Source organism: Ruditapes philippinarum, unplaced genomic scaffold, assembly GCF_026571515.1.
Source record: "Ruditapes philippinarum isolate M1 unplaced genomic scaffold, ASM2657151v2 ctg1363_1_1_1_1, whole genome shotgun sequence".
NCBI classification, from domain to species: Eukaryota; Metazoa; Mollusca; class Bivalvia; order Venerida; family Veneridae; genus Ruditapes; species Ruditapes philippinarum.
In genome coordinates this window covers 97,290-114,173 of record NW_026855186.1, presented here as the reverse complement: position 1 = coordinate 114,173, position 16,884 = coordinate 97,290, and the positions used below count along the sequence as shown (strand labels likewise).

Sequence of the window (16,884 nt, the reverse complement as noted above, 5' to 3'; positions counted from 1 at the left end):
CAACATAATCAGACATAACTCCAAATATTAAGCATTTTTATATTGTAATTTATGAAAACAAAGGGACTTAAAATATTCCACTATCATATTTCAACTTTCAAATCGATAGTTACACCTTTTGTTCATTAATCGTCAATTGTAAAGCGCTGTGTAAAAACGGTCTACAGTTTTTGTTGTTTAAAATTACCTTTAGAGAGAATATCCTTTAGAAAAAAATATTGTTAAGTTTACAGTTTTGAATTACTTATTCCTTACAAGACATTTGTTAACTACACGGTTGGCTCTGCCTAATCAAAGAACCTGCATTTTTTTTTGCCTTTTTGGGGTACGGTAGCAAGTTGGTTCTTCTCTTTTCATCCATATCATTTGATCAATTGTTCTTGCTATTCCTTTATGACAGCAAAACCTTGTACCCGGAACATCAAATCCCTTTTCATGTTTGACTTTGTTTAAGATTGAAATTTGAAATAATGAATATTGAAATTTAAACTACACATATTTTATTTCTAAACATTACAAAAGTAGTTAAAACAATTTTCACATTAAGATTAATATTCACTCATCTGACAGGTATATGTTTTATGGGTGAGATTAGTACACATAAGCCGGTGTAATTTACCCATTGTAGGTTTGCTACTGACCGTGTTACTTCGTGCTTGTCTTATTTACAAGTAAATGTTTTGTGTAATGACGTTTTTAATTGTTCCGCTTTTTTTCCAAACATGAGTATCACAGTATACGGTAAGAATTTTCCCAATCCTTTTTATATTTATCCGCCCAAAGTTATTCCCGTTCCATTGAATTGGGTCGTAAATTGCTCACTGTTGATTATACTTCATCCTAGGTTGTTCTGTAGTTATTAACTATGTTTAATGCACCAAAGGTTTGCTAAAGTGTGGGTGCTTCTTCATCAAAATTTATACCGTTTCCAATACTGAATTTTGCTAAAGATGGTGGTAGAAGTGAGAACGATAGCTTGCACTTACCACCGGAAAATTAAACTAAACGTGCAACATTGTCAACTTTTGGGTTTTCAGTTCCTTTCATTTAGTTATACGAGAAGCCGGTTCTTCTAAAAATATTTTTTTATTTGTTCAATAACATTTCATTAATTTTTCGTTTTGTAAGGTTTCGTCTCTTTTTCCAAGCTCTTCTATCTGAGCATTTATCTGTGTAATTCAATTTAACAAATAACAATGTATGTTTGCTAAGAAAAAGTAACTTTCCTTGACATTAATCGTTTTGAAAACTACGCTATGATTATGTTGATTTCATATTAACATTTATTATTGTAATGCGGAAAATTGAATTTCAACGTCATGACCGTCTTGTCTAGCTTTATATACCTCCTTTTCATGTTTGTTGCATGTGAAAAATATGCGCGCTGTTGTACTTTTAGAAGTGCTTCTTTATCCATATTCGAATCCGGAATCGATTTTACCTTTCAGTTTTATACACTACATTGGCGCATTTATAAAATTTGTATCTAATGACTATTATACATGATCTTAGGAAGCATGTATAAATATAGGATTTCCTCATCTTTGAAGACTAGATTTTCCCGCAGGCGTCTGTCTGTCAATACGCAACTACATTAAATCTAATTGTTTTCTTCGCCAAACTAGAGCAGCCAAAAGTCTCTCAATTACTGATAACTATAAATTGAGATATCTCATCATGTTATTGTTATACATTTGTATACTTAAATATTGTAAAAGTAATGATACTGATGTTCGAAGTTCAAAATGTGGTAGATAATTTATCCAGAAGCTTGTAAGATGTCTTATGTACAGCGACGTGTGCATTGAAATTTTTCTAGGAGTGTTCCATCAAAAACACATCCCTGCTTGACCTGTACTATTCGCGGGAAAGATATACAATATTCTGTACATGTAAGAATATGATACTAACTGTACAAGAAGTTCATGCTGGAATACATTATCTTTATTCCAAAGGATTGTTCCACATGAAGTTGACAACAAGCACTGTAACTGTAAATGTCAATAAATAGTATATGTGTCTTGTTGGTTACTATTATTTCATTTAAGTGATTAGCCTGTCAGTGCTCTGCCTTGCGCCCTGTTCTGTTTTGTTTTGGTCCTCCTAAGCTCCTTGCCGCTGGTTGTTGTTGCTGGGACGTGTGGGTTGCATTCATTGAACGCCGCCTTTCATTGTTGATCTTGTTTATCATTCATTTTTATGCCCCCACAAAGTGGGAGCATAGAGCGTTGCACTTGTCCGTCCGTACGTCTGTTCGTCCGTCTGTCCGTACGTCCCGAAATCTCGTGAACGCAACTCGTCTTAAACCGGATGGCAGATTTTGCTTAAACTTCCAGGGATGAACAATCTTAATGTGTAGATGACAGTAAAGGAAGGAATTTTGCTGCGACAAAATTTAACAGAATTATGGCCCTTTGATGATTTTTTCACTATATACCATATAGAAATTTTGTGAACGCAACTCCTCTTAAACTGGATGGCAGATTTTGCTTAAACTTCCAGGGATGAACAACCTTAATGTGTAGATGGTAATAAAGGAAGGAATTTTTGCTGCGACCAAATATAACAGAATTATGGCCCTTTGTTGATTTTTTCACTATATACCATATATATGCTGTCAGTGGGGTCATCCGTGTCCTTTGGACACAGTCCTAGTTTATGTTATCATGCTTATACGTACTTATTATTTGACGAAATTAAAGTGATAAATGTTGATAAACACAGCTATTCATGTGCTTCTATTAACAGAGCGAGCTGTACTAGATTTGATTTTTTATATTTTTTGAAATATCTGCAATCTGGAATACAACTATTTTAATAATTAGCGCATCTCTCTTATCTGCAGGTTTAAATGTATAATTTTATCTATTTTCTTCTGGGTATCTGAGTAATGGGAAGTAAATATGATAGGAGCTTTTTCGGCAAGGAATTCGAAACACAGCCACATTGGCAGGGCGCCAAGAAGAGAACTGAACCAAAGGATGAAGAAGAGCACAAGAAAGCAGGAGAGGGACATGCCAATAACTGTTTCAATATACATTCTAATTTGGTTTGGTTTTACGTTGCACCAACAATATAAGGTCATATGGCAACTTTCCAGCTTAATTAGTTTGAAAATTTTCAATATGTAGACATATCAATTTGAAATATGATAGTTGAATATTTCAAGTCTTTTGTTAACGTGAATGGCAAAATAAAAACACTTTTGTGACAAAGTTTTATATCGTCATTGAATTTAATAAGACTTTTTAATTTTAAAAGGAAAAATAGGTGTTTGGTCTAAAGAGTTATTTGAAAGCATTTTTGATAATATCATACATGTTCGAGTTAACTCTGTAGCCAATTGTATCGTGAATTATAATTTAAACATAGAGAAAAAATAAGGTAAGTTGAATTATTTCTCTTTTAAACAACTTATGAAATGTGTTACAACAATAGTTTTCACTCTAAACAATTATCTTATTTTTCTATAAAAATGCATATAGTGGAAATTTAAGATTTTTTCAATAAATGCAGGATTTTGTTTATCGAGTGATATGAAATGTAATTATTTTATGAGGGGCGTCAGCTACGAGTAAAATAATATAATTGTCATACCGCAAGATGCAAAGAAATCCTGTATTTATAACAAACATTTTTTTGACATAACAATTTGAAAGACCTTATTCAAATGTTTTGTCCTGACTGAATTTTGAAATAAGTCCGGTTAGGCACCAATGAATATACGGAAAATATGTGTTAATATTTTCAGTGAAATTACGGAAAATGAAAATACGTATATTATTTCATCAATATTTAATTTATAGGTATCTATAATAATGTGGTATGTTTTACAAAATAAAATAAAAGTTATTCAAATCTATTAAATGATGGTTTTATGAATTTAAAGTGTTCAATATTCATCAGCAGGTTATATAACATACTGCTTCGCACATTTTTCAGAATGCTAACAAGTATTTAATTTGTTTTTAACTGATGCTAATCGGAGTCCTATTCGGCTTGATGTTTCATTTTTTGAAAGATACTGTGCTCTTTTATGGTTGTGTGGCTGTCATATGATAAGACGGATATTTATAGGTTGTCACGTTGAAATTTAAAAATGAGGGTGTGTTTTTCAATGGCAAAGCCTTGTCACAATCAGTTGATTAGTACGCCGTTCAAGAAATAGATCTGTTATAGTCTGAAATGATTTCAGCATGTCCGTGCTATATAAATAACGCCGTTCAAGAGATTGATCCGTTAAGCACAGAAATTAAAGAAATGGCATTTAAGGCGTTGATTCTTTCTATGACCTTTAAATGAAAAAGATCGATGTCACGTCTATCACAAGGACCAATAGTTATTCATTCTTTCAAAATAAACTTCACCTGCTAACATTTATATCTTTAAATGCTTATTTACCTGGAACTTACATCTTGCAGATTGACAAAGTGTACCATACATCCGGTAATTTAGGTCTTTAAATGTTATAATCTATCTAATCATATTATTATCTAGGTAAAAGAGGTGGTCACATAATTCAAGACCTTGGAAAATATGACAGAAGAAGACACAGACGGTAAAGGATTTGCTGTTTATACCAATTTCTTAAAGGAAGATGCAAATAAACACACAGAGACTGAAAAAAATCCGTCATTGACACTTGAATCTATTGATAAATTGAATGATGCATTCGATGCTGTAGAATTGGCAGAAGATCATGGTATTAACATTGATGAGTTAGAGTCGTTAAATGAAATAAAAGTACGACTTAAATGTCATCTGCAACTTTTAAATGAAGGAAATCCTAAAGATAAGGTAACATTTGTTCGGTTTTTTCATAATTTGCTTTTGATGTATAAAGTTTTTGACATAATACAGTGTCAGTTTAAAATATGTTATAATAGGTTAACATTGTGTTATATTTTCTGATGTTTAAGGACCATATATTCCAGGACATAAAGTATTGAAAATTACTTTAATGACTTGAGAAAAAAAAATCTACGACGAAAAGCAAATAAATAGAATTGATTTGGATTTTTTTTCTCAATCACGTTCAGACTCTTGTAGAAATGAAAGTTTGATAAAAGTATCAAATGATTTTTAGAAAGAGGCGTCTGATTGTTCAAGTTCATTAGAAGATTTTGACCTTGATATCATTGTTCAAGGAATAAAATTAGGTTTGAAATATTGGCTAAGGTGGGGATGAAGTTGTCAGTAGACCACACAATACTCAATCCAACCTCAGAGTTGAATATGTACTAGTAACTAGATCAGTTACAGTTGACAAATTAGAATGGAATTTATTTGTTGCAGGGGAATCAGAATCAGAAATTGTTTCATCTCCGTCCATTCATTCTTCTGAACATAAGGCTAGACTTGAGCTATTAAGACAACTTATGTATCATTGATCTCCATACGATTTTGTAGTTGTTAAGAGTTTGTATACAGCTGTATAAAGGGAGATTGAATAGGTCATCTTAAATGTGGAGATTCGTATCAATATATGGAAACTGCAATTTTATCTAGTCATGTTATTCATGTTATAAAAACAATGAATGTTAGGCATAAGACTGAAAAAAGTACATCAGATAATGTAGAGTGAGTTTGGTTCTACAGTCTATTTCAAAGAAATAAATCCCGTTATATTTATGTTATTAAGGATATTGCAAGATTATCACAGCGTATCTGTACATCTTGTTGGGTGAAAGATAAGGTTAAGTTAGAACACCCAGAGTGTTCAAGCTCGTTCCCTATTCAACAAATTGACTTGAGGATGAAAATAATCAGCTAAAAAGAAATGTGAGAATTAATGAAAATATTGTAGATCTATTTCTTCCAAAAGTGTGTAAAAATCAGTGTTATAATACTGTTGATTCTTCGTTATTGAAAATGCTATTTGTAAACATTCAGGTAAATGTAACATTTGTAATGTCACCAAAAGAGATGTAATATCTATTTATGATAAAGTTGTTTTTTTTTCATGAGAAGGTATGTCAGTTATGAGGTTGCTTCACTTCAACGACAGCTTGCACTGAAAACAATTAATCATTATTCTATAATATACTTATAAGCATATAGATAATATTTACGATTTTTTCAATTCGTAAGGATTTATTTTTATCGAGTGGTATAAAAATAAATATTTCATTAGTGTCGGCAACTTCGAGTGAAATATAATATTTTTCTATATATGTCTATACATATAATGTATAAGTTGTTTATGTTGGAACTGAAGCAAGTAGATTTTGACATTTGAATTGTCTATCTAAGCATCATATGATGTAAATTACATTTGATTGGTAATTGTTTATGTATAAGTTGGCTTAAATCATAATTTATTTAATATTTACATTAAATGCTAGAATATTTGTAGTAATTGGGATATTTCATTATAAATATCACAACACATCATCAATAACTGTAAATTTCAATATAATATTTTTAGTATCATAATTGACGTATGAAACAAACAAATGCAGGTGTTTACAAAAACGTGTTTTTTCTAGTTGATAATTGACTTCTCTACATATACTCATGACAGAACGGTCATTGCCGGAGACTTTTATAAAAAAATTAACGACGGAAACACGGACGAACTGTCGCACGGACGTACTGACAAACGATGGACGCCGGATAAATTGTGATTACTTTAGCTCACCTTGAGCACTTTGTGCTCAGGTTAGCTAAAATGTTAACAGTTGTTTCAAGATTTTCACGTTTTTAATACTTTATTTATACAGATACAAGATGCCATGATAAGGACAAGTATGGTAAATAACAAAAAGTGTCTCTGTCTCATCCAAATGTTCGAGCAACTCGTGCAAATCATTGGCTCAAAAGATATATCAAAAGAAGTCGAGTTCGTCACAAATTTATTACAGAAAGAGCAAACTTCAAGAGACATTCTTGCAGACTGCAAGTCGAACATTAATCGACTGAGAGAAAAGGAATGCGTGATACTTGTAGCAGGTATGTGCCTGTTAAAAGAGGATTATTTATAAGACTTAAAATTAACAAAGTCATAACTTAATTAAAATTAACAAAGTCATTATGTTTTCGGTAATCACAGAGCCATTCAATAGCTACAGTATTTACCTATTTATTTCAGGTGAAACCTCAGCCGGGAAATCAAGTTTTTTGAACCTGCTTCTAGGAAGTGAATTTCTACCTACATACACGTGCAGCTGTACGTCGTTCATTACAACACTAAGATATGGACCGCAAAAGGAAGCTAGAATCATTTACGGAGGCCCGAAATCAAAAGTAGATGTAATTAAAAATCTAGACAAAGAAGGAATGGAAAGGTTATATGAAATAACATTCATGAAAGAAAAAGAGAGAGAAGCTCATAATGTGAAGGAAGTTCAAGTCTATTTGCCACAAGAACTTCTAAAGGTAAAAAAAGTTTGCCTTCTTATAAATATTGTTTAAAGATAAATATTTTTTTCAAAATGATCAAGGTATTTTTAAAACCACGCATATTTTATGAACACATTCCTTCTAAATGTAACTAATTAAATAAATATAGACATATATATTTCAATAAACAATTAATTAGTTCTTATAAAGCCGGTCCAGGGGGAATGGACGGTAGTTTACACTTGACAGTACCATCCATGAACAGGCTGAATCAAACCGAGCCAGCAACATTTTTAATTTGCCGTTTAGACGTTCTTTTAGGAGTCTTTATTCTTTCTATTTCATCAGTATGGTTATGCAGAATTGAGGCGGTAAGATGCCACCATCTACTTTCAATCAAAGATGTTATATTTTTCTATCCTTGAAGATTGTTCAGCACATTATTGTTGTTTGTGGTATTTTTAGGTTTATTTGTTTTTTTTTTCAAGTTAGGTTGTCCCAGTATTTCTCACTTGAATATTGTTTAATCATACTTACGATATGTTAGCTTTTCAATTTCTCTCTTGACAGCTTTTTCTGAATTGCAAGCTTAATATCTTCTGACCCCCTTTAAAAATTATTTTCATTTTATTTATTTTTTTTGTTTTACTGGCTTTAGGCGCATGTATTCTTTTTTACTTAGAGAGCATACTGTCGCTATCCAATGAAGGGCATTAAATAGTATTTGAGGGTTTCATGAAAACCGCCTTTTGAACACATCTGTGGATGTTTCTAAATTCAAAATTATACAATTTATTTTTAAATATTGAATTCTTCACAGTACCGTCCATGAACCGGCTATCAAACCGAGTCTGCAACATTTTCAATTTTGCAGATGTGGACGTTCTATACGGATTCTTTTATTCTATATATCTTTTTAAATATATCACTTTTGAATATTGTGAGTAAAATGTTCTTTCAATTATGCATTCTACCGTTTATTGCAGTGTGGAATTGTTCTTGCTGAAACTCCATTTATAGGAGAAAATGAAATTCTTGAACAATATGTGATGGACTTCATATCTAACAATCAGATCCTTGGATTAATTTACATCATCTGTTCAGATTTTGAAGGTGGAATAAAAGGATACAGAGGAGTAAGTCTGAAGTTCAATAAGTTATGTAGTTTTTACGTCACATGTGAGAGATTGAATAATATCCATATTAAACGTATGAATGACTGTCATTGATTGGTTCATTTAACTCTGCAGCAAAAATATATTAGACAGTAGATAATAATATCTTATTCTTTTAAAATGATATTAATTGGTACCAATCATGCCTTTCTTTTAATAAATATATTTTGACCTGGTCATGTGTTGATAATTATAAAATGTGCGTCAGTTTATAAAATAATATTTTTAAAGTAAGTTAATTTACATATACATGTATGTTTATAGCTTCTACTTTTACTGAAAATGATTATTGAGCAACAAAAGAATGACAGCAAAGCTTTGAAATTCAATCCAAATGATGCGTTAATTCTGGCAAACAAGTTTGATGCGGTACAAGAAGAAGATCGAGAGAAGGTCAAACGGAATATCCTTGATCAGCTGGGAAAATACTGGCCAGAGTTTGATGAATCTATGACTGTATTCTTTTCGACAAAGACAGCGTTAAGGGATGTTGCCGTGCACCCGGGCTTCGTAAATGATGACTACAAAACATTGCTTTTGTCCATAAGCAATCTCTTTTCACTAGCCATGGACAGGAGAATCAAGACTTCTGACAAGTGAGGGCTCAAATTTAATATATGTATTTTGCTCCCCTCTTTTAAACAAAATATCTTAACATTTGATGAACAAAGTCAACAAGCAATTAAAAAAAATCTTCTTAAACAACACAATATCTGTTTTTTGAGTTTTATCAGCTTTTTTTAACAACACCTAATTTATTTTGTTTACATATCATGTACATCACATGTAAAGGTTGGCTAGCTACTTATCGAGCTGATTCCCATTTATCATGAGTTGAAACAAAAAGCAAGTCAATAACATTGTACATCTTATTTCAGATGGATCAGAACGGTTTTACAGAGGTTAAACCACTTCTTGAAGACCGTAACAATACTAGACATGACACAAAGAGACCATCAAGATTATGCAGTAAATCAGCAGATGAGGCTTCAAAACCTTAAAGAACGGTCAAATGATGTTGTAAGTGAACTTCTGGCAGATATATCAGAACGTAGTGAGCATATTTTTCGAGAAATTCAAAAGTATCTCTCCACCCCTCAAGCAAAACTTCTCCTATGTTCGGTTTGGAAACCAGACGAAATTCCAAAATTAGAAGAAAAAATAACAGACGTTAATCGTTGGCTATGGGTAAAACAGCGTGTAGATGATGCTTTCTTCGACAGGTTATGTAACGCTATTGAAGACTGGAATGACAAAGAGAGCACAGTTTCATACATTATAACTGAAATTGTTGAAAATGGTAAATCAAAACTTGGAATTTTGCAAAATGAAATTGCAAATGTTGAACATGACTTGAGATGCCCGCGTCGGTCATATAACGGTTTAAAAAATTTACGAAGAGCTCTCAGACTGCCTGTTATTCTTCCTAGAGGGCAACTGATTGAAGAACCATTGAAGTTCGCTTTGCATATGCAGCATCCGGTTACAAACAACCCTTTTGAGAAAATGAGACATAGGAGAAAAGCAGGTAGCTTTGAAAGAGACACCCAAGCTTGGACAAGCAAGAGGGCGGAAAGATTGATGTGGAAACTTTTGGCAAACAAACCAAAAGACATTTCAGAAGTTGGTTTGTTGACGAAGCTTGTTGACCAGTTGATGCGACGTCCAAGAGACATTGTAGAGAGATTAAAGCAACGCATTCAATGCATCATTGACACTAATATTGAACTTCTCAATTCTATTCAGAATTTGGTGGTAACACAAAGAAGAGGCGCAAATAAGTACGAAGAGATGATGGTCCTTATAGAGGGGCTTAAAGAATCACTGATTTATATATTTGTACACGACTTTGAATCAAACGAATTAAAAGTATTACAAGATTCTCCTGCTGGACAGAGTCTTGCACAGACATTCCGATTCTTCAGTGAGCTTGTAACAGGAGGTTCTTCAAATAAAGGTCAAGAAGTAACAAATCTTCCACTAGGTACTTGGACAATTGTTCGTCAAGGCACTCTCAAAAGAGACGGAAAAGCGACACCAGTTTCAATTAAAATGTACATGCCCTCGTCCGGAATAAGCCACACTTTCCAAGAGGTTGCCAAAATGAGGTAGGCATATTTTTTCTTTCTTCTTTAAATGACAAATGAAATGAATATCCCCTCGTTCATTTCCCTACATTGGCAAATGAACATTTTCCTTCTGGCTATGAAAGAAATTTCTTTGAGTTATTTGAAATATCATTTCCAGTGCTGAACCATCCGAACAACAACCCCTTAACACAAAAGTAATTTGCTTTATTAAAACGATTGTGATATTTAAAACTAAATAGCAGTAATGTTACTTTTTTCAGATGCCTTCTTAACAAACGTGTGTACTTAGCAGAATTTTTAGGTATTTATCATATAGAAGCTGTTACTCCTGCATATATATTTGATGGACATTTACTGCCATTACACCAATATGCAACTGAAGCTGCAAATTTCAGAAATTGCCTTCCAATATTGCTTAGAGAAATAGCAGATGGGGTACATTATCTACACTCGAAAGGAATGGTTCATATGATGTTGAAAAAATCCACAGTAACGGTAAGTAAAGTTATTGATACTGATTAATCATATTGCTTACTGCAAATCTGAAAAAGAGCAACAGGATCAGAAGGAAAACAAGGCATATTACAGACTCTGTTTATTTAGTCCGTTCATGGAAATAATTAAAGGTAAGGAGTCTCTAACGCTCCCTTTAAAGTATGTTTAAAACTCATTTACTGTGAACAAACATTTTTAAAATTTCGAATGTTTATCAATAACTGTATAAAAATGACCGAGAAAACGATTTTTTGACTTCTATATATCATTTACTTTCTACTGACGATAAATAATAAAATCTTCTGAATTGATTCAGTTGAAAACATATATAATCTACGAGTGTATTTACTTCAAATTTTGGAAGATTTGAATTAATGTTTTGTCACATTCTAAATGTTCTTTTCGGAACATATGTGTCATAAAACAACAATTTCATGGCAATGGTTATGTCACAGGTGACAGAATCCGGTGAGGTTCGCTTGACTGGGGCTTGTGTTCCTAGGCATGCCACACTGCCGCTTGAGAAAGAAATCCCTGTGTCTGACTTTGTTTACCTCGCACCTGAAGTTCTGAGAAAAGAGCTTTATATAACATCAGCTGACGTATATGGATATGGCTTACTTGTGTATGAATTGTTATGTGAAAGGGAAGCCTTTCAAGAACAACGAAAGTCCACTTTAAAAGACTTTGCGGAACGAGTAAATCCTGAGAAAATGCTTCACCTGCTCACACATATTAGTGCATGTCTAACGGAAGGTACGATAAAATTGATAACTCAATGTGTGCAGATATCAGAAGACGATAGACCAAACATGCACGTAGTGATAGAAATGCTTAAGGGAAACTTTAGAAAAGAGGTAACTAGAAGAAGACCCGAAATGCACACACCGGTGAAACTTTTCCGAAGGCCGAGAAAATGTGAAAAAAACACACATTAATATTTACCCAAGTTACACATTTAGATATGTAGGTAAATAAACGTTCAAGTGTCTTACCCATCATAATTTGGATGGAAATGAAAAATCTTAAATTACAAATGCACATAAAAACCAAGTAAATTGTATTCTTTCAGTAAATGTGAATTGACAGTTGTGTTTACATCATTACATTGTAAATTCAAACAACATTACTCTGTTAGATTACACAACATCAAAATGTAAGTGAACATGGCATTGTAGTATAGCATTGTACAGCATTTCACAACATAGCATTGACAGTTTATAGATCATTACATTTTGAGTTGACACACCATAATAGTGTTAGCTTTGAAAGTGAAGACAACATTGTGGGTGTATTCAACATTACATTGCGTTTTAACATTACATTTTGGGTTGTGTTAGTACATTGACATTGTTCCTCCTACACATTCTATGTACTATGCATATATCAATATCTAGTATTAGCATAAAAAATTGCTTGCTTTGTCTATCACATTTAATGATATGTATTGTAAGTGGTGATATTATTTCATGTATGAAACGCGATCATTTAAGATCAATCAGACCGAAGAATTGATATATATGTAGATTGCGTAACCATTTGAGGGAATTATATTTTTAGCACACTTTCATTGTCATGTGTTTAAGAAAAACAGTATTTGCATTTTTCATTTCTTAAATCTTTTGTTTTATTTTAAGCATTGTACGTGTAGGAAGATACAACATATAAGTGTATGTTTTGTTCTGTTTGTTTGTTTGTTTGCATATGTTTGTTTGTTGATTTTTGATTTCATAACCGGGATAAACAAGAAAAATAGATAAAGACAGTAAAATAACTGAACATTCGCCTCATGAACAGACTCAATTTTATATGTTATGGGTTTCTCATTATGTAATGGTTTACTCTCTCTGTATCAATGATTTTAACTTTCTGTGTTTCAAATTTGTTAAATGTTACTTTGTGGATATTTTTGCAGATCTTTGACATAGTCATTCTTTTGTGAACACTATTGATTGCAATAAACATTACATTCGTTATACATTTGTTTTTATTCCATGTGTACGTACCCATTTCTATGATATGAAATACTACTATATTTATTTCATTTACCGAGCTGTGTTTTTCTTTCTCTTGAAAAGTTTATGAGCGTTTGAGGAGAAAAATGATGTATTTATGACACCAAGAGACATTGAAATAAAAACTGACTTATTTTTATTCGCCTTATAGTGAGTTATATCAGTGTATAATCCAATACTGTTATCTCCTTTTGCTTTTGTCTATTTAACCTTTTTCGATACAGTTGTATTCCTTTGATATCATTTATTTCAGTATCTAAATTTATTAAAGAATATTTTTATGCTCTCGAAATGCCTCCGTCTGGTCCATAACTCATTTATGGGTTGATTTTGAAATAGCTTTGTACAACTGGTTTGCACATTGGGGTTATGTGTCATGTCCAAAATCTAGGTCTGAAGCTCAAAAGCCATTGTCACTCTCTGTTTTCAAAAGAAATTCTTAATACAAATGCACTGATATACATGTCTGGTCAACAATTCTGTCATTGATAAATTGCAAAAATTATTTTGATATTTACATGTTCACTGATTATATACACAAGGACACTTTAAGCCGGTGATGACTTGCACTTTCAAATTAAGCTTAGTTTTGACATCGCCTTCAAAATATTTTATTTGATTATTACGAGACTAAAGAATAACATTTAAAAGGAGAAATAATTATATGTATCTAATTGTTGGATGGTGCTTACGTCGGTGCTAGTGGGCCACTTTCCATTACCGTTCATTAGCAGGCTCAGACAAACAGAATCTGCAGTATTTTCAATTTTACCGTTCAGGCGTTTTTTTAAGGATTCCCTTTCCTCTATTCTACAACTTTATACTTCGTCTCAATGTTGTTTACTTTTTATCATTTTTCGGAATAATACATTGCAATTCATTCTGTTTATGTAGACATTAAATTTCACTGACCAATAAATGTGTGCCGCTCTGTTGGGTAAAAAATTCAAAGGGCAGAAGCGTGATAATGGTGTGTGTGCGTGCGATCGTGCTTGCGTGCGTGCGTGCGCGTGTGTGTGTGTGTGTGTTTAATAAGGCTCCATCTGCCCTGAGAGTACGGACCCCGGACATGTCACCAATCATGTCCTTAAATGGTATTGAATAGTATTGCCAAATGGTGACCTATTAATTTTGATTCCAGTAATTCACTGAATGTGTCTAAATATATGTTATTTTTCTTTTCTATTTGATGTACAATGAGGCCAAATGAGACTATTATATGCATCAAACTAAAATGTAAAATGTTGATGAAGTTACCAAAATAAGAAGTACCGGATACTGTAAGTTCTTATCGGACTATCATGCTAGTTTTTTTTGTTTAAACTCAACAATGATTGTAAAAGGATAAAGAAAAAAAATAATTCAACGTGAATTAGTAGGAACCATGCTTTTCCTGAATGAAAACAAACAAACAAAACAAAACTATAAAACAAAACCATTTATAAACATGCACAATTAGGACATGCTTTTTCTGAGAAGAACAAAATTAGAAACCACCATTGAACTTGAAACTATAAAACTATTTACAAACATGCGTGGAAAGAATTATATATAGAATTAAATTAAATTCTCCTCAAGCAGTGCCAGCCTTATGGAGCCGTATCAACACATACATGTATGTGATGACGTGTGTACACTACTGGGAGGTTTTACCTGTTTTTATTTACGAAACATTTGATATTCGTTCGTATCCGAGAATACTAAATATAACAGATATTCACTTATGTTAGTAATTTATGTTTCTGTTAGATTGGTCTTCATAACGAAGTATTATTATTATTTGTGCTTGTTATTCTATTTCATCAAAAATTTCTCTTTGTAATCATACGCATATGTTGGCAGTATTATTGAAAGACTAGCATACAAAATATTTTAAATAGAAGTAAAAAGATAATTGAAAGTTTAAAATAAGCAAACTACTTATAAACGTTTAGTTTAAGGTATTACCATCCTAATGCCTTACATCTGCGTTAAACAGTATTCTAATAGACTAGAACTACTGTTAACTACATTGAAACTGAGGGCCATGGGTTCAAACCTCAGTCGGGTCAACTTCTTTTTTTCTTTTAACATTATTTATCTATCTCTCCATCAATTTTTGGTGGAAAAAAGTGTTATTTTATTATTTAATTTATATAGGTATTTATTTGCTAAATAATGCTTAATCTAGTAATAAATATGGTACCTGATATTTGTGTAATAAAATAAAAATTAGACGGTAAAAGTATTTACTATTTTACAAGATCAACCAATATACCTTTTTAAAAATTTAGGGAAACTTTGAAAACAGGCACTCATTCGGGTAAATTTTAAGGAATTTTTAATTAGGCTCCCTAAGTAGGAAAATGGTCAAACACGTGTTAAAAATGGGTGGGGTAGGGTAACATTTTTATACATATTTTATAAATTTTGAGTAGAAACCATAATTTTGTTTATGTTAATTGTTAGCTGAATAGAACTATTTGTTTCTTACCAAAAATTAATGGGAAAACGTTTTTTTTTTATTAGAATGCTATTGCAGATTATTTAAAGGTTACTCATTTCTGAAAAAGGGCCCACATACACCCTAGCTTCAGTTCATAAAAGTGGCCAGAACTCGATTTCCGTTAGGTAAAATTTGTTTAAATTTTGCATACAAGTGTACTTTAAGGTAAATATCTGACCTATGATATAAATTTTTCAGTTTCTTATAGTGCCCGTTAGGGTGGTAATACCTTAATGCAAACAACTATGACCAAAAATGTTAAGTATAAAAAACAGTCAAAATTTTGTTAACCAAAATTTTCACAAACTAATACAATTTGTAATAACTAGAGATAGAAGTACATGAATCCAAATTTATAGTTAACATTTTATGTTGCCTTGTGAAAGGCACATTAAGCCTCAGAAACAAATAAATGTTTACTTTTTAGAAAGGTCAAACATAAATTATTTAATGTTTTTTTATTTTAGAAAATTTTAGATGCTTGTTATCTGAAGAAAGTAGAGATTATTGTGAAATAATTTGTCATAAAAGTAGCAAATTATAAACGAAGAAGTTTTTGTCTTCCATTCGCTGTAACTGTGCTTACTGGCAAAATGCAACAGATGAAAAAGATGGTTCAGGTAATTGGGTTAGGAGTGACGTTTTGGATAATATAAAAGTACACCGAAATTAATAAGCTTGAGAAATAAAAATAAAAGCATTTCTGGGGCATCATTGGCCTTTAAAGAGTAAACATTTGTAAAATATTTTATTTCTAAGGAAACAACTAAAAGAGGATAAATGACTATGTAAAAGTTGTCTGAAGCCAAACTTTAAGTTGTCCTGTTTATTATCATGTTATATTTTGGATAAAATATAACAATATATTTTTCCATTAAAGATGATTCTGTATGTGTGAGTGGGTATGTCTGGTGGTGTGTCCGGTTGTGGGGAGGTCCATCAACGCGGCTCGTTTACATAACATACGAGCTCTAGAGTATGTGAATTGTGTGCTCTTTAACATATCACTTATACTGTTGCTTTATATTACAATGATCGTTAAGATAATTGATGTACATGACACATACATACAAATACACACTCTCGCGTGCACGCACTCATACAGACCTACACATACATTTTCGTTCAATTTCACAGTAACCTTTATAATTTTACGACAATTTTAACACACACACTTTGGGTCCTATATCTACAGTGTCCCGTTAGGGCTATCGTGACAAACACGAAACAACGAAATCACGAAATTGCGATAGTGAAAAGTCGAAATAATGAAATCACAATGG

At 32.1% G+C, this 16,884-nt stretch overlaps 1 protein-coding gene across 1 annotated transcript; it reads left to right on the top strand.

Moving 5' to 3' along the window:
* Positions 1-6,726: 6,726 nt before the first annotated feature.
* LOC132742365 (uncharacterized) lies at positions 6,727-13,058 on the top strand. Its single transcript, XM_060730740.1, has 7 exons — positions 6,727-6,951; positions 7,091-7,377; positions 8,328-8,477; positions 8,781-9,112; positions 9,395-10,624; positions 10,867-11,101; positions 11,557-13,058. The coding sequence occupies exons 1-7, from the start codon at positions 6,735-6,737 to the stop codon at positions 12,037-12,039; spliced, it is 2,934 nt and encodes a 977-aa protein (XP_060586723.1). The 5' UTR covers positions 6,727-6,734; the 3' UTR covers positions 12,040-13,058.
* Positions 13,059-16,884: the final 3,826 nt, after the last annotated feature.

Bases quoted from the DNA above. Each gene is read 5' to 3' on its own strand.
- LOC132742365 (XM_060730740.1), top strand. From the start codon at position 6,735: ATGATAAGGACAAGTATGGTAAATAACAAAAAGTGTCTCTGTCTCATC. The intron at 6,952-7,090 runs GTATGTGCCTGT...TATTTATTTCAG, and splicing joins ATGCGTGATACTTGTAGCAG to GTGAAACCTCAGCCGGGAAA. The intron at 9,113-9,394 runs GTGAGGGCTCAA...ATCTTATTTCAG, and splicing joins AGAATCAAGACTTCTGACAA to ATGGATCAGAACGGTTTTAC.